Source organism: Lutzomyia longipalpis, chromosome 3 (genome assembly GCF_024334085.1).
Source record: "Lutzomyia longipalpis isolate SR_M1_2022 chromosome 3, ASM2433408v1".
In the NCBI taxonomy this organism is placed as follows: domain Eukaryota; kingdom Metazoa; phylum Arthropoda; class Insecta; order Diptera; family Psychodidae; genus Lutzomyia; species Lutzomyia longipalpis.
The window spans coordinates 6,302,348-6,324,859 of NC_074709.1; the positions used below are offsets into that span (position 1 = coordinate 6,302,348).

Sequence of the window (22,512 nt, forward strand, 5' to 3'; positions counted from 1 at the left end):
TTTAACGAGGGGGTGCTTCCGTTTGGTGGGTTGCAACTGTGTGTGGTCCACTGGGGGCGGAAATAATGTGTAATTAATGTTCTCAGTGTATTCACACGCTCATTCATAAAGTACCGAAGGTGCGATGCCCCAATTTACGGTGTGAAATACATTCCAGTGCTGGGAGATTTCCCCTCTTTTCACAAAGTGTGCAGAAGAGGCACGAAAAGCTCACAGAGAGCGAAAGCTCTGGAAAGCTGACTCTCTGTGTGGGAAAATTGGAAAATGTTCGAGCTGTGAGTTATCAGTTGCCGCTGATTCTGTGCGACGAACGGACGTTCTTTTTGGCGCGTTCAACTCCACTTTCCAGCGGTGGACGATTCTTCCAGTGCAGTGCCAAATGCTCGGCAGTCTTTCGTGGAATTCAGACCGGTGAGGTTGTACCCTCTGCTATTCCAACTGCCTCACCGTATGTGGATTTAAATGCGTGCGAGTGCTATTTAGTGTTTGTGATCCCTTCTGCTTTCCCCAACTTTTCATAAAAAAAGTAAATTGGATTTATTTTAATTTCCCCCCAAATTCACCCCCAAAGGAAGGAAAATTTCCTCCAAAATGTGATTTTCCGCGAAAATTCCAGAGTGATTGAGCTTCGTGAAGGAAAACCCGAAAGAACTGTGCAAATTGTATGATGAAGATTTCTTTCACAACCTGAAGCTTCTTCTGCTGCTGGCTTTGTCTTAAAGCTAATTTATACCACAAAAAGCTACCTATATGTATTCCTCCACATTTCCCTTTCTATATATCTTCGTTTGGCATTGAATTTACCATGATGGAGGATTTTTTTCTTCTTTCTCTTCATGAGAGCAAATCCCAATAATCATAATCCTAGTTATCCGGCAATTTCCCCAAAGGGGATTGATGGGAGCTTCGTAGAAGAAAATTTCCCTCACAACGAATATGGTGTGTCGGGTGGGGGGAGGGATGAGGCATCATCTGGATGAAAGTGGACACAAAAGGTTAATCAGGGCGTTGTTGAATTTTCCACCCAACCCCCTCATAAAACCACAGCCGATCGGTACTTATTTTCTTGTCATCATTCGGGCTCTCAGCCAAACCCCTTTCGTACCCCGTCTGTTGGGAAAGAAAAGAGTGTTGGTGCCTTTCGTCGCCTCGGGGGCAAACAATGAGGAAGGAAGCGTTAAAAAAAGGAACTTTGAGTACACACCCCCTTTCTTCAAGGGGGGTTGATATCATGTTCATACCATGGCAAATATTCCCATAAAATGTGAAGAGAAGACAATGCTCAAGGGTTTTCCGGGGCAGTCCTCCGGAAAGCTTTTTGGTGATTCACATCCGGCATTTTTGTGGTGGATGCATTTTTTTTCTCTTATCTCCCCTTGGCCCCAGAAGTATTTTAAGAGGATGGCGTAAGTGGTTGAATGTTGGGGTTGACGGGATTTCTCGTGCATAAAATTTATTTAGTAATAGAGTTAACCCTTTCGTGACAAAAAATTGGTTATGCGTGATATGTGAAACCATTTACGGAGATTGCTTCATTTATCGATGTTAATATTTTTTATATCTCATTACAATCCATGCAGGGATGTCTTGTGAGTCTTTGAATATTTTCTGATCCTTAAGGAAAGTTTTTGAAAACCTGCTGCTCTTTTAAAGAAAAGTTCTAAGTTATTATTAATAGATTAGCCAATTTCAGTGAATAAAAAAATGTTTTAGTTTAATAAATATCATAAATTCAATTAATGAAAGAGTTTTGGAACTTCTTATGCATAATTTCAAGAATTTCGGTTAAAACTAACTTTTTCTGATAATTTTAAAGGTGAAAAATTTAAAAATAAACTTCTGTGCATGTCTGGTTAAAACGAGTTATTAAAATAAACTTTTCTCGTGAAAATCTGACTATTAAATGGTTAAAGGAAAGTGAATCATAAAAAAGTATTTTGATTTAGCAACAAGAATCTTATCAAACAATTCTAATTAAAATAAAGTGAGAGATGCTGTGGGGAGTTAAAAGTCAATTAAAACGAGAAGAAAATTAAAAAGTTAATTGAAGACGTGAGAAGGAGTTTAAATTTAAACGATTTTCTTTATCAAAACTCTTGCTTCTCTATTACACAAATAAATAAAATTAAGACAGAAGTTTATTGCTGATTAATCTAAATCTGTTCGGGATTTATAGAGTGGAAGAAAAAAGATTAAAATATTTGTTTTTTTTTTTAAATAATGTCAGAATTTTGTGGAAATGTTTTTCTTATTGAAATTAATGTTTTTTTTATTTAAATACATAGATTGATGTATTGATTCTGTCAAAAAAAAAATTCCAAGATTTAAGATTTTAAGAGTTCGTTTCTTTGTTTAGTCGTGATTTAACGTTAAAATTCTTTCCAGAATCTATTTGTGAATTTTCTAAAAGATTTTTGGAAAAATAACTTTGCTTGATTAAAAAATTAGAAAATGACTAAATCTTATATAAAAAACATTTTATTTGTAAGAAAAATAAAGTTTTCTGGGAAAAATCAACTCTTTATCAACCTCAAAGAGAATTTCAACCAAGGAGAATTTATTTGAGTTAAAATATTCGGTTCTGATTTTCGGAAATATTCGGATTATTAATTTTTCATTTCTTCCCTAAAGTTCTACACTATTACCCCTAAGCAAACTCATCTTATTCCTTCCTTTTCTTTACCCTCGCAAAGAGTTCAAAATTCTCAATTCTTTACGTTATTTATGAATAAACTTTCTCTTCATTTTATTTGCATTTCAGTGGGAGTGAATAGTGGTCAATTTCAAATAAATCCATCGAGTTCATTGCTCTGAAAATTTGTAAATGACTTCACTCCCATGGAAAACTATCTCCATCAGCAATCTCTGTGTGTGTGCAAAGTATTCAATTTCCCGGAAATTTGCCAATTTCAGCAATTTCTTTCGCCTCGAGCGAGAGAAATCTTTGTTGGGTGAAAAAAAATCACAGCATATTTTATCAAATACTTTCTCACATACTTTTCCACGGACTTATAAGGGTAGGAGGATTTTTTTTTGCACGAGGTCGAATTCCTTTTTGAGGTACTGAAGGGCTATCTCCTTGAGAAATTCCTCAGACGAAATATTTTCTTTTAAGGGAAGAAATTCTTGTGGAAGTTGTATATCCCACAAAATGAAATTAAAGCGAAATATCGAGAAGAAAAAAGTTCAAATTTATACATTTTTAATTAATTTTATTCCCAGAAAAGTGAATAATTCGATTTTTTTAAATTTTTTCTTTAAAAAAATTTAAAAGCTTTGCTTCTCATTGAGAATTTATGAGGTGTTCAGTTTATTGAAAATCCTTCTGTGTGGATATTAATGAGCAAAATGGAATATTGTTTATTTGCTATTTTGCTCCTAGTACATTCGTATTAATTTATGGAAATCCATGCTAATCTGGAAAATTGATAAGGCGCATTAAAATCATTATAAATCATTATAAAACATAATTATCCGAGAGACTAAAAATGATTTTAATAATTCAATTAGCTCATCTATTTAATCTAATGGTTTTAATTTAATCCAAACGTGACCTGTTGACACTGAATCATTGATTTTTGTAATTACTATATTTACTCATTGGCTTTTCCGATAATTATTTGATGAATTTTCACATTAAAAAATATCTATTAATTAATTATTAATTTATGTTTTATGTTGTGGTCAGTGTATGATCCTAAAGGGTTAATATTGTGTAAATAAAAAGAATTAATTTACACAAAAAAAGTTCCCCAATGACCCAATGAAGTTCCCCACTGTGTGGAGAAATTATGCAACAATAACAATAGATTAATGAGCCAAAGAGATTTCGTGCATATTTAATGACTCCCTTCCTTGTAAGCTTGAAGAGGGAGAGAGAAAACAAAGTCAATTACAGTGTTGCAATTTAATATTGCATGATGAGTTGCGAGAAATCTAATTTCCTCCCCTTTATGCATCTAATGCTTGATGTTCTTCCCATTTAGATATTCCTCTTCGTTAACCCAATTTCCACACTGAGCCACCACCATGAAGAACTTCCCATTGAGTGGGCTAAAGAGGATCTTCTACAACATGCTCCCTTCAGGAAATGCCACATAACTTTCCCACCCTCTTCGAGGACACTGCACAGTTTGTGATTAGAATGACACGAAAATGCACGGAAATCCGCTTAAATTCTTCCCACGCATCTAATCGCGACACTAACTAATTGCCCGAACCTCCGCAGCATGACAAAAGGGGACAGAGTTGCGGACGAAATTTCCATAAGTTTCAAATGAAAAATTCAATTAAAATTCATCCCACATTCCCGCGAGAGATGCATCACATTCCTTGAAGAAGAGTAAAAAGTTGCAAGGCAAAGATGCGGGGGAGAAGGTGAACTGAAACGTGAGCTCTTCATGTTTCTCAAAGTTTCCACACAACTTAACGAGCATCGTCCCTAACATTGAGGACTATACGTTCCCTTTTTCATGTGAAATTAAGCTTTCAATAAATCGCACTTCAACCCCGAAGAATCAATCTAATTTAAAGTTTATAAATCGAACACCACTCCTCTATCTATTACAAAGTTGAAGCAAAAGTTGGAAAGTCTTGGAGATCTTCCATCAAAGTCTATGCGGTCTTTTGAGGGAGATTAGATAATTTGTTTTTGCTCACTTTGGGATTGTCTTTTACGAGGTTTTCCCAGCTGATCCGAGAAGAAAATTGAAAATCATTTCTAGATTTTCTATATTGTTTTATTATCTCTTGTTCTTTGTAATTTACAAAAATGTTTTTTGAGCTTATTAAAATACATGAAGTCCTTTTATTTTGCTTGAAAGCATAAAAAGAAATTATTCTAACACTAAATATTACCTAATTTTAGGATATTTTGTGAATGAGAAAAATTAGAAATAGTTTTTCCTTGTTAGTTAATCCATTTTTGGCTAAAAATAGAAAATTTCAATAGGTCCGAATTAATCTAACCTTAAACTATCAATTTTTCTTATTTATAAAAAATCCTTTTGGAATAACATAGTTTTCAATTCCTATCTGCTAATAACATTTTTAAAAAATATTTTTTTTTTTTTTTGTTGTGAGAATTTTATTTGCAACTATATTTAATACATATATTCAGCAATTGTTATGACAGTGACATTAAGGACGAGAGGGAAGTTAAGTCCAATGACTTACTTCAAAAAGGCAAAAATCGACATTAGTCAAGTCAAGAAAATAGAAAAACAAACAAAAAAAACAATATAACAATAAGCTTAGAATTTAAGCACTTTAGGACGTTTAAATCTGCTCACAGCCTGAACATCAACAAGCCTTCTCGCTAATGGGTTGGGGTGATCAGCAATTCTGCCCTTATATCGCTGTGCCCATTCCGAAATCTCCTCCTCCACCGACGGAATCTGCAGATCATGATGAATTAAATCATTGGGGACGTAGCGTGGCGCATCGACCATGATCCTCAGGACCTTGTTTTGGAACCGCTGCAATATCTCTATATTAGAATGAGACGCAGAACCCCAGAGTTGTATGCCATACGTCCACATAGGCTTCAGCATGACCTTGTACAACATCACTTTGCTTTCCAGTGAGAGTGAGGATGATCTGCCAATCATCCAATAAAGTTTGCGCAGCTTCAGTCCCATCTGACAACGCTTTGCCATTATGTGCTTCTGCCATGTCAAGCGTTGATCAAGGTGAATGCCTAGATACCGCACAGAGTTATGGCTGGGGATATCGACACCATGGAGAGACACCGGCGGGCATACCTGGTGCCTAGTGGTGAACGTAATATGTGCTGACTTTTGTTCGGAGATCCTGATCTGCCACTTCTCAAGCCAAGGCTCCAGGGCATTCAATCCCAATGATTTTATTTTTAACATTACTAATTTTTCAATTTACAATATTTATTAAAATTCCGAACTTCTTAAAAATCGCTGGAGTTGTTTTATTACAAAGTTCAACTTAAGTTTAAAGTTTTATAAGCCAAAATTTATTTTAAGAACCGGGCTTAAGTTATTAAGGTCAGTTTTTTTTAAAGTTTTAAGGGCAGATTTAGTCGAATCGGGACTGTATGTATCTTTGAAAATTTTTTGCTAATTTTGCTGCCCTAAAACGACCAAATTTTCTCTGGGCTATCTTCAAGCATTGATATTAATCAAATCATCTAAAAATTTAGCCCTCTTTCAGTTTGTCTTAAAAAATTTAAGTTTAAGCTAAAATACTTAGACTTAGCTCAAAAATATAAATTTAGCATAAAAATCTTAATTCTGAATTGAAAAACTCAATATTAGCTCAAAGAACTTAAACTTGACTTGAAAAACTAAAGTCTGTTTTAAGAAAACTTATGGCTAACTTAAGAAATTTATTTCTGACCTATTAAATTTCATCCATTTTTTTTTAATTTACAATTTTGGTACCTATTTAAAAATATTCTTATACATTCGGGATTGGAAAACTCTTTCAATTTCTTTTCCTATAGAAGCTTTCATTAAAGGATTTTCAGTGCTTTAAACCACATGAATTAAACCTCAAAGGGTTAAATTCGTTATTTTTTTTTAAGTTAGATTATTTCATAGTAAAAAATTATAAAAATAGCTTCTTAGAATTGAAAAGAAAAGAAACTTAATACATGAAAAATACTTTCTTATAAGAGATTCTAGGAAAATGGGTTAATAGCTATGTATGTAATGTAAAAAGCTGAGCTTTCAAGAATAAATATAGATAAAAAAAAATCCTTCCAAAACTTACCTTGAGAATATAAGAATAAACAACAGCCTGGAGGCAATTTAATTTATTTTACATCCCATTCTTTTTAATGATCTCCGCGTATACTCTGTGAGACTTTCGAAGCTTGACTTCACGTATGTTTACAAAAAGCTATGCGAAAGCTCCTTCGTAGGGAGTCTCTCAAGGGATTAAAAGAAGGTTTATAACTTTCCAAACAACATTTTTTCGTCTTACTTTGTTGCGAGAGAGAGATAAGAACAAAGTTTTCCCAACTGTAAGAACTAAAACTTCTCATATTTCAAATTAAAGCTAAGGGTTTGAAAATTTCTCTTGTCGTCCTATGATGGAATTTCTTGGTGTGAATTTTAACATCGCATGCATGCAACAAAGCAAATCATGGTACTTTGTTAACCATTATCCCGCTTCGGTGTTTGCCCCGCATAGGGGTGGGTTTCTGTTCTCAATTGGTGTCACCGACAAATTGCACAGTTCTTCCTTCTAGCTCTAGGAGGGAGGATAAACGAAGTCAATCGATGGGGCTCAGAAGAAAAGCTCTAGTAGACTCACCACCCCCCCATCTTTGCCGAAGGAGCTGTAAAGTTTTTATTTGCACTCCATTCCTGCTGACTCTCCTAATCTTGTTGCCTTGGCTGAAATATTATCTTTATTGTGTAAAATGAACTGGAAATCGTAAAATTCAAATTCACCCCCTTTCAAGCGACCCTATAAAATTTTCCACAATGTAAATCAACATTTTTGTAGGTATATAGCACGTGGAAGCTGTGTGTTAGGAACCCTCGGCGCGTCGCCAGGAGCTAAGAGGTGAGCGCGGGTGAAATGATTGCTGGTGTGCGGCAACTCCCACGTGGGTGGCAAGAAGAGGGTGGCACACTGACGAACATTAGGAACGATGTATGGGAAAAGTTGTGTTCAGTAGTGACCTACAAAATCCTATGGTGAATAATGTGCTTTTATGTCAAGAAAGTGCGAATAAAAAGTAAATTCGTGTAGCGACTGAAGAAAACTAAGGGAGACAAGAAAATTTTTTCCCGCGATATGTGTTCACGCGGGCAGAGGGTGTGACGTGGTTTGTTGTTCCGTGTGTGGGGCAAATCATGCTGAGGAATCACCATCTGTGGTGGTTCCTGCACTCTCTTGCCATCCTCACGCTCGCTCTGGCGTCTGACCAATTGGGACATCATGGGCGCTCCCGTGCTAGGCATTCAACCCTCAAATCCACCCACAACCGACGTTCCGTGATGCTGCGGAAGCTACCACCGCAGCAGAATGTGAGTGCCGAGCTGGAGGCTACGGCTGGGCAGCAGTATCCCGAAGTCCTAAGTGGGGAGAGTGGACAATGGAGTGCCCAAGTAATGAATGATACGGACATCTTCATCCAGCACAAGCATCATCAGAACAATGGCGAAGAGCTTCGGCGGAGGCATCACAAGTCCGACAACAAGCATCAGGCGAAATTGCTGAAATTCTCCCACAAAAATCTCCCCAATTCCCCCGTTTTTACTGTGTCAAAGAATCATCGGTCCAACCACCATCTCCCCGGGAAGCTGTTGGAATCTGGATTTTGGAAGAGCAATCACACCACCCATGGGGGTGGCTCTAAGCGCAAACGTGAGCACGGGGATGTGCCACGCAATCAAACCCACCACCACCGGCGAACAATCAGCAATTTGGCCCTCGAAGCATCCTCCAGCTATGCCATGTTCTATCAATCAGACACATCTTCCTGGGACAATGACGGCGAACGACTCCGGGCTGAGGCACGGAATGATGCTTCGAGTGGTGCAATTTTGCCCCTCAACACAACCACCATCATGCCTGAGACAACACCCTCCACGGAGTCAACCCCATCTACGTCGATAAGTGGCGATAAAAGGCGGGCGGAGGGTGCAAATAGGACCTCGAGTGCACAGCGTAACAATCGACTTGTCAACTCATCATCAGCAGATTTTAGACAATACGACGAGCTCGCCGGGGAAGCGGATGCACCCAGTATGTTCAGCCCCAGTGGCCTCTATTCCGACGACGACCCCCCTGATGAGGTGGTGGAGGATGAGCACACCGTTGTGGATATCGCGGACCCAAAGGATGAGTCCAGCGTCCTCGATTGGGGCCATGAGCTCGACGATGAGCAGATGCAATTTGACGAGACGAGCCGCAACAATAGGCTAAACCTCATGAAGGGACGCGATGTGGTTACGCGTTTCCTGCAAATTGTTGAGAGTCAACACCTTCTCGGTGCCAATTGCACTGCAGGCACAGCACTGAATCTCGGTGAGGGGGTTGTGGACCGCTACGCCCAGGATAGATTCCGGATTGAGGCGGAAGTTGCCGTCAATAGAGCAAACATGCTGACCAGGTGAGTAGCGCCCCTTTCGCTATATATGTATCTTCTATGCTTTTCCAAGGGTGGGATTGTCATGAAATCAACACTGTACACCACATTATGGTCAGTTTAATTGATTATTAAAATTCAGGGAGAATTCATCTAGACAGATCAGATAAAGATTTGAAAATTAGAAGCTTGAAAGACTTCTTCGAAAAATTTTCTTTTAATTTTAATATTTTTCTTATAGAGCTGACGTTAAAATTTTTCTTAAAATACGGTGAGTTTTCAAAGATATGTTCATATAAACTTTTCTAAGGAAAATCTATGGCCAGGGCTATAAAGTACTACTTTTTAATTCATTCTTAGCGTCCTTAAAAAAAATGAACAAAGAATTTAAAGTCCTTAAAAAAGCACACCCTTTGCTGTGATTTTTATGAAGGGGTGCTTATCTGCCGAATATTTTGACTGTTTACGCGAATAATCCAAAGATTAGGGAATAATCACAATATTTCCAAAGATCTGAATATTCACATTAGCTTAAATTAACTGTTTTTTTAAAGTATTTTTCAGGATTTAATTTAGTACTTATTCGTCGAAATTTAGTACTTTTTCCAATCGAATTCAGAACTTTTTCAATTAGAATTTACTATCATTTTGGCTTTAATTAATAGTATGTTTTCGACTAGAATTTAGTACTTCTAATTATTGAATTTACTTCTTAAGATTGAATTTTAAAAAGTACTAAAGTTCTAACCGAAGTAATAAATTCAATAGTTAAGAGTACTAAATTCAAGCAGACAACATACGAAGTTTTAGCCAAAAACATAGTAAATTCTAAAGGTGAAAAAGTTCTGGATTCAATCGGAAAAAGTACTAAATTTGTACCTATAAAGTACTAAATTGAATTTTACGTCTTTGGCTAGAATTTAGTTACTAAATTTTACTAAATTTACTAAATATAAGAGCTAATATTAGGTAAAAATGGGTTCAATTTTCCATAAAAAATATCATAATATTCTACAAACTTTCACAAATTATTTATCTCTCATATGAATATTTTTTTTTAAATATTCTCTAATTGTTAATAAAACAAAGTCATGAAATCCCAAAAAAATAAAGCAGAAAAAACTGCAAATATCCTTCAAGAGGGTGGTACACCTAATTTAGCAAAAATGCATCCCTTGGTTGTTGATCCTTGCCGCGAGGGAAATCCATTTGATATACCTTTCCGGATTGAAATGGATTTTCACCTTCTCATTGTCACACATCTACCCTTTGTCCAGGATCAGGTCACATCTCCCCGTTGGGCTTTCTACACACTCACCACCATCCCCCTCTTCTTCAGTATTTCCCTCCCTTTGGGTCATTTCATTGACTTTCCATCGCTATAGAAAAGCGCTTTTCCACTGATTTCACATCCAAGTCACAGCTTCAATTGGGGGTGGAGTGGGGTTAAAAAGTGAATACGTTTGAGCTCAAACAACATCCTATAATGCTGTGGGCAGTGTTTTAGCATAAATGAATGGGGGAGAGCATATTTAGGAATTGTCCATGCCACGTAATTAAATTCCGTAGATGGGAAAAGTGATGAAACTCTAAACAAAATTGGAAACAATTCCAGATTCATTTTGTATTAAATTCAAGTTTCTGGGTGGAAATTGAATTAGAATATTATTGGACATTTTGCCCATTTTGCAGACATAAAACAAAAGATTTAATTTGTTATTTTAAAGATGCTACACAAAAGCATTTCTCTCAAATATCCTGCACCACATTTCTCATTTCTCTAGATTAGAACCCATCTCCATAAAGTTGGTGAGACTATATAAGTAAAAGTTTACTATCCTTTCCTGGCTTTCGTTGCTTCATTTTTGGCATGGAGCTGAGAGATTCTTTTTATAGCCAACATTCATGCTCCTTCATTTCCTTTCCATTTACCGTACGCACCGCCAAGAAAATATTGACAATCTCCAAATGGAAAAAAGTTTACTTAAAGTACAAGATAAATCCCATTGTAATCACCCCCGGAGATCCTGGGTGATAATACCCTGCAGATGGGCTGAAGGAAAATTTTTATATTTTCTCAAGAAACTTAACGACGACTCTGTATAAACATCCAAAAGAGAGAGGAACTTTCTTTAAACGTACAAGATAGCCGCGGCAAAATGTTTGCCTTTAATGGGTTAATCACTTTATCGTTCACCGGAGTTGTGTGCCGGAAGTGGCGCGAAAATGGGAAAAATATTCCACAAAGCTCAGGAAGATTTTTTTTCTTCTTCCCTTCACGCAAAAAAAGAAGAAATATTCTTCTCATTTAATTATTCCGATGCTGCCGGGAAAGTAAACAGAGACACAATCACGAAATTCTTCTCGTGAGATTAGAGATGTGCTTTCTTGATTAAAAAACACCCCCACCCCGCAATGACCTAGAATACACCCGGCAAATGCAAACATACTTAACCGTCTGCGCTGGGTGAGATAATGCCAAGGCGATGGGACGAGTATTCCGAGAATGTTAAATGAATTAGCGAATGGAACCATGAGAGCCCGATTCGCTCATGCACTGTTTAACTTCTTCCCTGGGACTCCTTCAAAGGGAAACTTCTTCTTATTTCTTAAGCGTTTATTGAGATCATTCACGGGGATGTTTTCTTTTCCTTTAGCACAGCAGAGTATTTGAATTTACTTGAATGTTGGTTATTTGCAAAAAAGTAAAGTTCTTTATTTAATTTAAAGTTTTTTTCTGCACTGAAGTATTAAGCTTCGTGTATTTTTAGTAGAAATCAGTCATAAAAGTCTAAAAGTTTTTTTTTGGAAATGTAGAAAAATGATAAATTAAATCAATTTTGAGGAAGATTTTAATCCAGATTTTCCAGTACGCTTGTAAAATTCTCTTTGTATACTTTAAGGACATAAAAAAGGATTAAATGTTGTTTATTTATTGAAAAGTTTAGTGAATTCGATTAAAGAGCAGTGGCGTAGTCAAGGAGGGGATGCCTAAACATCTTAAAATTTTAAGATTTTCTCCAGATTCTAATAAAACAATTCTAGTTTAAAAATTGCTTTAAATATTATTTAAAAGGATAATTTTGAACGTTAAAATAGAAATGCCAAACGTTAGAAAAGAAAAGTCATGTTTGAAAAATATGTCAAACGATAAAAAAAGAATCGTTAAATATAAAAACAAATTTAATTGTTAGAATAAATGTCAAATGAACGTGAAACGTTAATAAAGAATCCAAAAAAATGTTACAATGACCATCGAACGTTAGAACAAACATTGAACGTACGAATAACCGTAAAAAAGAAGAGTTTTCAAACTTTTCACACGTAATTTTAATAATTTGGGATAAGACTTGATTTTTCTGGACTATTCTAAATGAAACTTCGTGGAAATTTTATAAATTATGATGCAACATTCAAAATATTTCTCAGTAATTTTACAAACTTCTAGCAAACTTTAACAAACTATTAATTTTCATATTGAGATTCTTTCAATAAATTAATCAAATGAACTTATTTTGAGATAAAAGTTTTTTTCTTAATTTTATTATTATTAAAATACATTGCTAATAAATTTTCCCTACTCACAGAGTTCCTTAATAAAAAATTTAGGGCCTGTGCGTGTGCAAAAAAACACCATCATGGTTGATTTTCAGGTGTCGGGGGAGGTATAAATTTTCGACACTTAATTTTTTCCCCACGTCACACATTAATCAAAAGTTGCTCTAGGATTTTTTTGAAATTTCACATGGAAGCGCTCAACAGAGCTCCTCTCCTGCACCCCCCCTCCCGCCCTTGTGTTGAAATCCAATTAAGCAGCTCTTTTCCTCACCCACCTAATGGCATTAAATCAAATGTGGATTTAAGGGAAACTTTTTGGGTGTTTTATTCATTCGGCCGTGTGGAAAAATTACCCCCGTCCCCTCTCTGGAAAACCCGCATGCCAGAGAGAAAGAGGGGGGCTTTTCATGAAGTTCTCAGTGGGCTTATTTCGAGGAATTTTCATTCATCTGGAACGAATTGACGGGAACTGTGGGGAGAAGCTATGTGCGGGCTTTTCGGTATGGAATTTATTGCATTTCACAAAAATTCTTCTGAAGACTCACAAAATCCATAAATAAAGTACAAAACCTGCTCGAATGTCATGTTGAAGAAGAACTTCTCAAATCCATTTCAAAATATGATATCTATCATCGCATCGGTTGGGAGGAAAAAAAAAAGCTCCACCCTCTCACCCATAAAAGCTTTTTTCTACGGGATAGAGCTTCACAACAACACGCCATGTCATTGATTTTTTTTCCATTTGCTAGAGCTAATTTTTTGCTATATTGATTTGTAAATAATACCTATATATATAGAGCGAAAGCTCCTTAAAGCTCAGAGAGACGTGGAATTTTAATTTAACACAGGGCATACAAATTTAATTAGAATGTAATGAAATATTTCAGAAAAATAAACAAATATCATGAATTTCGTAATATTTCGTGCAAAATGATAAATTTGAATAGTTGATAACGTATTAATTAATATTTATTTTGCATGTGAAATTTTTTATCTGCCTCATTTGCATATTTCACATTATCATAATTGAAATTCAGTCATCAATAATAATATTTTTACATATAATTTTCCTCACGAGATTTGAGCATCAATTAACATGGATTTGGTATCATTTTGCATGCGCCATGCTGCTCCTCAGAATAATAAATTGCTGAGCAATTTTAATAAACTCCCATGAGAAGTTATCATCACTCTTCTAATAAAAATAACTAGAAGTTATTCAAATGCGACAACAAATTTTTTTTTCAAATCAGACTCATAAAAATTAAATGGAAAAATTTCAACAAAATAAAAAGTTTTAAAAGAGTTCTTGGAATACTTTTAAGGACGAAAAATTGGTAAAAATATTTGTAAAAAAGTTGTTTTAAGATACTTTTCAGACCTAAATTGAAACTTAAGTTTAATGCTACCAATCCCACAAATGAATACTCTTATGGTTAAAAGTAAAATCATATTTTTTATGACGCAATTCAGGTTAAATGTGTCAGTTATTTATTTTATTATTTTGACTGTATTAATTAAAATTTTTGCGAAATATTTTACACACGACAATTTCACGCGAAATTTAGCAATATTTTTGTTTATTTTTTAATTATTTTATTTTTCAAGCTCAAAGTCACATTTTATGATAAATTAAAATAATTTAATTAATTACTTCTCGTATTTTTTTTGAATTTCATTAATTATAATTGTCATTGATTTTTTAAAAATCAATAAAAAACATTTTTAATTAAATTTGTTAAGCAACTAAAAGGGGTCTATTAAGGTTTAAATTACTTATATAAGCTCTAAATTTTCCTTAGTTAGATATTGAAGCGTTACTGGAATTAAAAGAAAATAATTTTTTCATGGAAATTTAATATAAAATTATGAAAAATTTTAATTTTAAAACTCATCGAGGTAAATACAGAAATGAATTCTCTCACAAATGCTCTGCAAAAAAAGGGGTTTGAAAGAATCCCCCTCCAGGGGGTAGCTCAATAAACGTTAAAATTCCCGGAAATAGTAATTAGAGACAGAGTGAGAGAGAGGATATATTTATGCAGAGGGCGGCTATTTTATTTATTGCACTTCCCCCTGAATTGTTACCCTCAAGTGATGAATTGAAAAGCTCCATGAGGTTGGAGCTTTTGTTGTAAACATGTACCTACTGTATGAAGGAAGAGTAGGTTGTATTATAAAATAGAAACACTTCCATGGGCGATAAGCTTTCTGCTGTAATTCACAGAATTGATGTTTCCGAGCCTTCGCATCTCATGGAGTTCTTTCTCCAGGAACCATCAACGATGTATATGACGGGGGTTTTTGCATAGAGAAAGAGATATTTTTGAGGATGTTTACGATGTAGATGCCAACCGAGGGTGTCTAATATGATGAAAATTCCTAGAATAATGGGGTTGAATGATGTCGTTAAGAATTATCACCACGCACCCACAAAATCCCCTCTATGTCCCAAAATGAATTTTATTTACGGAGAATTCACCCAGAAAATACGCACACACATCCTCTATTTTTTGTTAATGCCAATATAAGATAGTAAGCCTGAGATTTTCTCTCTTTTCTTTTCGTTTTTCTTTTTTAGAATTTTCAAATTAACCTCCCCCGCCGTTCAGGAGTCTGAGCACCTGCTACACGCATCTGTGCTCTCAATGGTGGAGTTCGACGATGATATCTTTGCGGCGGGAAATTGCTTCGATTGGAATCAGCATCCGGCCAAGAAGGGACTTTTCTGCCCCTTTGCATACCGCCTTCCACCCCCAGATCAGGGTGCCTCCCTGGCGAAGGATCTAGCAGCTGAATATCACTACCTCGGCAATACGTCCGAATGGTTCTTTCTTGCGCGCAAGAATGCTGAGAAGGTCATCGCACGCAATGAGCAGTACATTAAATGTGAGTTTTTCCTTTAAAATTTATCTTAAAATATGTGAAATTTTCATGTTTTCTTGAACCCTTAAGTTAGATTCTATTGTAAGGAAATTATTTTTACCAAAAGAGAGAAGAAAGAAGAGTTTTAAAAATATTTAGAACATATTTTTCAAGAGAGCTTTAAGCTTTTTTTTTAAAAAAACAACTACAATTTTCACCCCAAATTCTTCGCTCTTCGTGCAAAAATCACTTTAAAAAGTAATTTAATTTTGCAATATCGTCTGCATGGGTTATGTATATAGGTATGAACTGAGATAGAATTAATTAACTTTAGTCATAAATTTTCAATGGGAAATTCCTGCCAAATTGGTTTTAGTCAATTTTCCCCTAATTTTGAATGCATTTCATTTCACCCTGCACATACAAAGTTGCTGGGAATTGTCTATTAGTTGATAATTTCATTTAAATTGCATTAAGGCTCACTTTAGTGGTTATATTTACTCATTTTCCCCCCAAATGAAAATCATCAATATTGCTTTGATACGCAACCAGTATCCAAATGGAGAGTGGAAGCTTTAAACTTTCATTTAATTAGCTTTTCCATTATATATAATTAATTTGTGCAATTAATTATAACAAAATACAGAAGAATTAACCCGAATATGGGCATTTTTTTATATTTTTAAAAATTAATTTATTAATGAGGAAATGAGGTCTGTGTTGAGAATGGCCAATTTAATTTTCTCAGAATTCTTGAGAGTTTTCTTAGAACTCTTCCTTCCAATGTTAGATAACTCACTTTATAGTACACTCTCGCATAACTCATGAATAATTCGGAGAAATGAGTAATCACATTTTACTCTTAAAGAGAATATAGACTCTAGAGTTCACCAGAGATTAAATAATTTCAAAGGAATGTGCAAGATCGCTTTTATGTGGATGATAGTTTAGAGAACTTTTTAAATAAAATTAAATTTTATAGAATTTAAACTAATTTATTTCAAAGGCAAATTTTTGTCTTTAAACTTCGGGAGTATACGTTGAGGAAGGTATGGCTAATTTCCCAAATTTTCATTTTTCTGAGATATTTTCTCATCAGGGATGTAGCCAGAAATCTATTCATGGAAAGTGTTCTAAGAGAAAAATTTATTTTAAATCAAAAATCTTTTGAAAAAGTTTCTAAATGAATTTTACAGATTGTAAATCATCCACCAATGAAACATTAACGCGAATGTATCATGTTTCAATTGAAGTTTCTCACGTTAATCCTGGTTGAAAGCTCAAAGTTTGAAAATGCTATTATTCCATTATTTCCATCAAAGATTTTAAAACTCCACAGAGAATTTTCCCACAGCAAATTTTCCTATTTATTTATTTTTTTTTCTTAAAATGAAAACTCATTTTGTATATCATAAAAACAAAATATCAAAATGACAATTTGGATTTTATACGATTAGACCAAGTTCTCGGAAGAGTCGACAAAAAGCCATGACCTCTCATGTCTTTCTGTTTGTCCCATGAGAAATACAAAAGACATTCGTGTCCAGTAATTGGATATATTATTTGCTAAGAAAAAAATTTTCTTTTCCTTCGTGCCTCCCGCGGGGAAAAGATTTTCCGGCTCTCTTTGAGCAGAAAATGAATTCATATACAAAAATATACTCGAAATTGTATTCTAATGCACACAGAAAGTTTATTGTTTGGGTCTTTTTTCTTTGTTTTCTTCCTTCCCTTTTCACATATAACTTTTTTTTTCTTTCGCCACTTCCACAACCACCCACATCTTATTGAATATTTGGCCTAAGGTTACTTTTTGTTGTTGTTGTATACAATGTAAAAAAAATCGCATAATTTCTATGTTTTGTTCTTTATGAGAAATTGAATTTCTTTGATTAAAGTTTAAAAACATTCAGAACAAACCTACGTGATAAAATTCTTTGGAAAAGTTTTTTTTTTTAAATATTTTATCAAGTATTTCCTTATTAAAATTTTGTTTGAATTTGCATTCAAGAGAAATATATATTTTTACAACTTGATAACTATTAATAAAATGATCTTTTTATTGAGAGCAAAAAGGAAGTGCTTTTGGAAAGCTTTTTTAACCAAATTAAATATTTTCTCGTTAAAAAAAAGACGACATAGATATAAAGTTTTAGGGTCAATAAGCAAGAAAGAAAAGCTATGAAAGCTCAAGGGGAATTGTAAATGTTTATGAGCTTTTAAAATTCTAATACAGCAAGAAAAGAAAGAATTTCCCTAATTTTATCTTCGGGAAAGTAAAAAATAAATAAATCATTTTTTAAATGTAAAAATGTAATTTTATAAATTCTCAAAAAGCTTTATAATTCTTCAGAGATAATTTATAGTTTCTCCATGCAAAATGTAACTTTTAGCATGCGAAAAAGCTCACGTAGTATTACATATGAGACGACACTCTGGCCAACTTTGGGAACTTTCTCAAGGGTAGGTCCATTAATTTAGACTGACCTGTTAAGTAGAGTTTTAACAAAGAGAGACAGAGTTTTGTAAAATCCTCAAGGGCTTTCAATTAAGTCAAATGGATACCTAAAAGTTTTTTTTATAGTGTAGCATATTCACATAAGACCCCCCCATATCATACAAACTTGCCAACAAAATTTCATCCAACTTCCTCTCTTGCAGCTTTTTTTCATGCTCGTTTTTTTTTGTTGGTATTTTTTCAACCCTCCTCCAGTTTATATGTTTTGCATCTTCTATCTGGGTTCACAATGAAAATTCAATGAAAACACAACGTTGGGAAGGGAGTGAATGCAAAACAGAAGGAAGAAGCAGGAGACGATGGGGGTGAGTTTGCCAGGAGGAGGATGAAGTAAAGGGGATATAATCTGTGTGAGCTTGAAACTTCTTCGGATGGGGATTGTTATTAAATCGTTTACCAATCTGCTTGGGAAATACATGGAAAAGTGTGCTCAAAACAACTCGGGGAGAAGGTTATTCTACTGCACAGTGTGGGAAAGGTTGCACGGAAGATGTGGGATGGGCGCCCATGAATATGAGATGAAAGTCAAGCACCTCCGATGCAAGTTAAATTAATTAGTCTTTTTGGAAAATTGATTCAAACTTTTTCAATTATGCAGAATTGCTTCACGGCAACATTTTCTTCCCACCATCCTGTGCAAAATTAATAATTTGCCACAATATTCACTTAATTCACCCCCCCCCCCCCATTCCCCCGTGGCAGCGTGGGAGATAGAAAAATGCAAAAGAACCCATAAACTCATTTACAACACAAACCCCCCAACATAGCCCACGCCACCCCCCCCCCCCCCGGCCCGTACGCTGTGGTGGAATATTAAAAAGTTCCAGCGTATTGATTAAAAAGGATTAAAATTGCTGAATTATTTAATGAGGGTCCGGATAAGGTAGAACACACGTATAAGCTGGTATTAATTTACGCTGCAATGAAAATAAATTAAAATAGCAAAATATCAATATCATTTTGCAAAACCAATGGGCTTTTGAAAGGGAACCAAATGAATTTTTTATTCCTGAAAATGCAAAAAATAAAAATTTCCACATTTGCTATATAAAATGATTTATGTGGTGGAGGAAATTATATATAACAAATTTTACATAATAATAAACTTCAAGCTAAATCTACAATAAAAAATCAATTTTAATCATTTCAATTATTATTATAGAACTTTGATCTCCGTTTATCAGGTTAATTTTAATGGATTTGTGGGATTGATTGTAATAAATCATAAAATATAATGTAGATTAATTATGATTTGTTTAATGTAATTTGTAAAAATCAATTTCAATGTTTTTTGAAATGCACCAAATTATGCTATCAGCAAATTAATTTTCATATCAATCATTTCTGTTAAAACAAGTAAATTAGAGAAAGGGGTAGGAGAGGGTTTGAAAGAGATGATTTGCTAATTAATTAATTATAATTTTTGTAGCATTGAAACCTGACTGTTTACCTGTCAAATATTTTGAACTTTTTGGGGAATATTATTTTTTAAAAACGTTTTGATTAACCATTGCAGGATTTTGCTGGCCAAAGTGGTCAATTAGACACTTTTTGATCGCCTCAGAATTAAAATTTATCAAACATTTCATGATAAATTCTACATCTGTGTGTAGGGAAGGTTTATTACTTCAAGATCGTCGAAAGAAAACTTGGAAAATTATTTTCTTTTCTCCAAGTGTTAAAGTGTTAAAATCTTCTTACAATTTTCTAGTTGAAAAAAAAGGAAAGATTTCTGACAGAATCGATCCAATTATTTCTTTAAACACTGTTAAAAAAAATTAACTAGGCCATTAATATTTATTAAAAATTAGTTTTCCATGTTTTTTGCTATATATCGTTGGACAATTACATCAATTTGTAATGTATATTGTAAAATTTTAATCACGTATTTTTTGGCAGCGCGTGAGAAAATAAACAAAAAATATCAGATGGGATGTACAGGGAGCTTTGCAAATTCAATTAAATGTCCATTCATGCAAATAATAAAATATGCAAATATGTGTAATGAAAATACAGTGGCTTCACAGGATAGTTTTGTTTTTGCTCCTTGGTCCTCTGTAAATATATATACATACATATATGTATGTACCTGAAAAGCTCGTTGATGATGAAAGCTTCTCGTGTGAGTAAAGAGGCTTCATTTTATTATTTATTAAATAAATTCCCGGGCAAGTTAGGTGCAAGCAATGCTCCAAAATGTGGTTTTGGCTGGCAAATGGTGTTAAGGTACATTTTGTATAAGTAATTCACTGGAATATTCTACAATACAACAAACCCAAAAACCCCTTTATTGCCATACAACTGAAATTCGCACATGGGGTGCGTATTATGTTGAGATTTCAATCAATATGGGGCAATTCAATTCAGCTGTAATGGAGCAAATTACAGTGGACACGAGACCACCGGGTTCATCCTCCATCTGACCACTGAATCGTTTGCCAGGAGATTCTCCTATATGCATGTAAAGCCTACGAGCATTTCACTTATTATGCAAATATTTAATTTCACAACATATTACACAAATTGTGGCTGCGGAATATATTTACTTGGAATTCCGCACCATTGACTGCCACAAATGAATTTTGCGCACTAATACCCCATATATGGGCTATATTTGGAATATTGTTGAATAAATCAAATTTAGAACACATTGGCGAGCAACAGGCCTATTGTTGAATAAATTAGTCAATTAATGAATAATATTAATATAAAACATTTATTTGTTATGAGAAAATGAGGCTAAGTTAACTAAATAATCTCTTGTTCACCTCAAAACTATTTATTACTTCTTTAAAGTTTACCAGTTAACCCAATCACGTGTAAGGGAATTTCATTTTAACCCATTTCTGTCAAGTTCTAGTACTGATATAACCTACGAAATGTTTAAGGATCAACCAAGAATTTATAAGTCTTATCAGTTTCTGAATTATAGCGAAAATAGGATTGTTTCAAGACTGCTGAATAAGTCCAACAAAATTAATCCGATTCCACCAAAACTAAGTTCTGAATTTTCTTTGTTTTCTAAAGATGATTTCAAGAAATTTTCATCAAAATCGGTTTTATAAAATCTTTACAATAATTAAAAATATGAGTCATGGTTGCTTGATAAAACAAATGAAGTGTTTTTCAAAACGAAAGTAAATATTTATTTATTTATTATTTATTTAATTGATAGAGGGGTTGCCATCATTGCTGATGATTCCCCTGAAATATTGATTTAAATCTCTAGGAATTTCTATTTAATGAAAATGATTGAAATTTTTGCCATAGATTGATTAATTTAATAAAGAAATGAAATGGTCAGTAACATAGCATAAAAAATGTAATAAAATAGCGGAGAAAGGGGTAAAAAAAAGTCACTTAAGCGTTTAGAAATCTCAAATATCAGCTCAAAATATCAAATTTCGTAAACAGATAAAGCGTAAAATATAGCTCATTTCTTTAGAATATTTTTTACTCTACAACTCTTTCTCAGATCATTTTGTTCTAGGAAATATGATACTTATTACACACTCCCCTAATGCAATTTTTTGTAAAGCTACTACTGATTTTTTTTCTTACACTTTATTTACACTTCTAATTAATAAAATAATAAGATTAATTTTTTTAAGTCAATAAACAAAAATATGTCAACTTTTCAGTATTTTGTTTAAAAAAGACATATGGGGCAAAATGAATCACAAAGCATAGAGCGGAAAAGCTTTTCTATGCAAAAAATAAATATATAGAAAAACACATAAATCACCAGAATTTCCCCATAAAAAAATTTTTAATCAACTATCGAAACTGAATTCATAAAATATTTGTTGAAAAAAAGAATAACAATGTTCTGTGGGGTAAAATGAATCACCGACCACGGTGTTTAAATATTACGTAAATAGCAGTGAAACAAAGCAGAGTAGGAGCATATAAATCCACCCTAAAATACTTTTTATTAAGTATCAGATAGCAGAATAAAACGTAGAGAGTTAACGCTGAATGAATTAAAAAAAAATGAACAACTTTTCCTGAATAAACAAACAAAAAGTACCCTAAATTTAAATTTTCACCCCAAACATTTTGTACTCTCCTCCACCCACATTGTTGGGGAACAGAAATAAACTCACCGCACATTCTTTATGACATACCCTGACCAATTTATTTCAATTTGTTCAAGAGCGCTGAAAAAAAAACTGAATAAACAACACCAATTTAGTCGATGAAAAGAAGTGCCGAGTCGTGAACATTTTTATATAACCCATCGTGGTACAAATTGTGAATTCCCTAAACATTTTCTCCTTGCACAAATTTCCCGGAAAAAAAATTGTCAAAAAGGGGGGAAGGTTGTAGTGGGTGGCAAATGGCAACCTAGAGCGAAAAATTTTCCACACTGAAAGCCTCTTAGCTTGCTCCCCCCTTTGCAGCTAAAGTCTCTGTGCAAACTGTCTCTCAAGTCTCCGAGATATATGGTTAACACGAATGGGGTTGGTGGGTGCATGGTGAGGACGGGGGAGGG

General features: G+C 34.1%; 1 protein-coding gene across 3 annotated transcripts in view; it reads left to right on the plus strand.

The window, feature by feature from the left end:
* Positions 1-319: 319 nt before the first annotated feature.
* Positions 320-22,512, plus strand: part of LOC129791656 (uncharacterized) — an 84,063-nt gene continuing 61,870 nt past the window's right edge. For 2 of the 3 annotated variants that reach the window (XM_055829915.1, XM_055829917.1), the window contains exons 1-3: positions 320-526; positions 7,486-9,100; positions 15,216-15,523. In XM_055829915.1, the coding sequence (XP_055685890.1) occupies positions 7,839-9,100; positions 15,216-15,523 (1,570 nt within the window). In that variant the 5' untranslated portion in view covers positions 320-526; positions 7,486-7,838. The remainder of the gene's footprint in view (positions 527-7,485; positions 9,101-15,215; positions 15,524-22,512) is intronic. The other variant, XM_055829916.1, reaches the window with a different exon arrangement.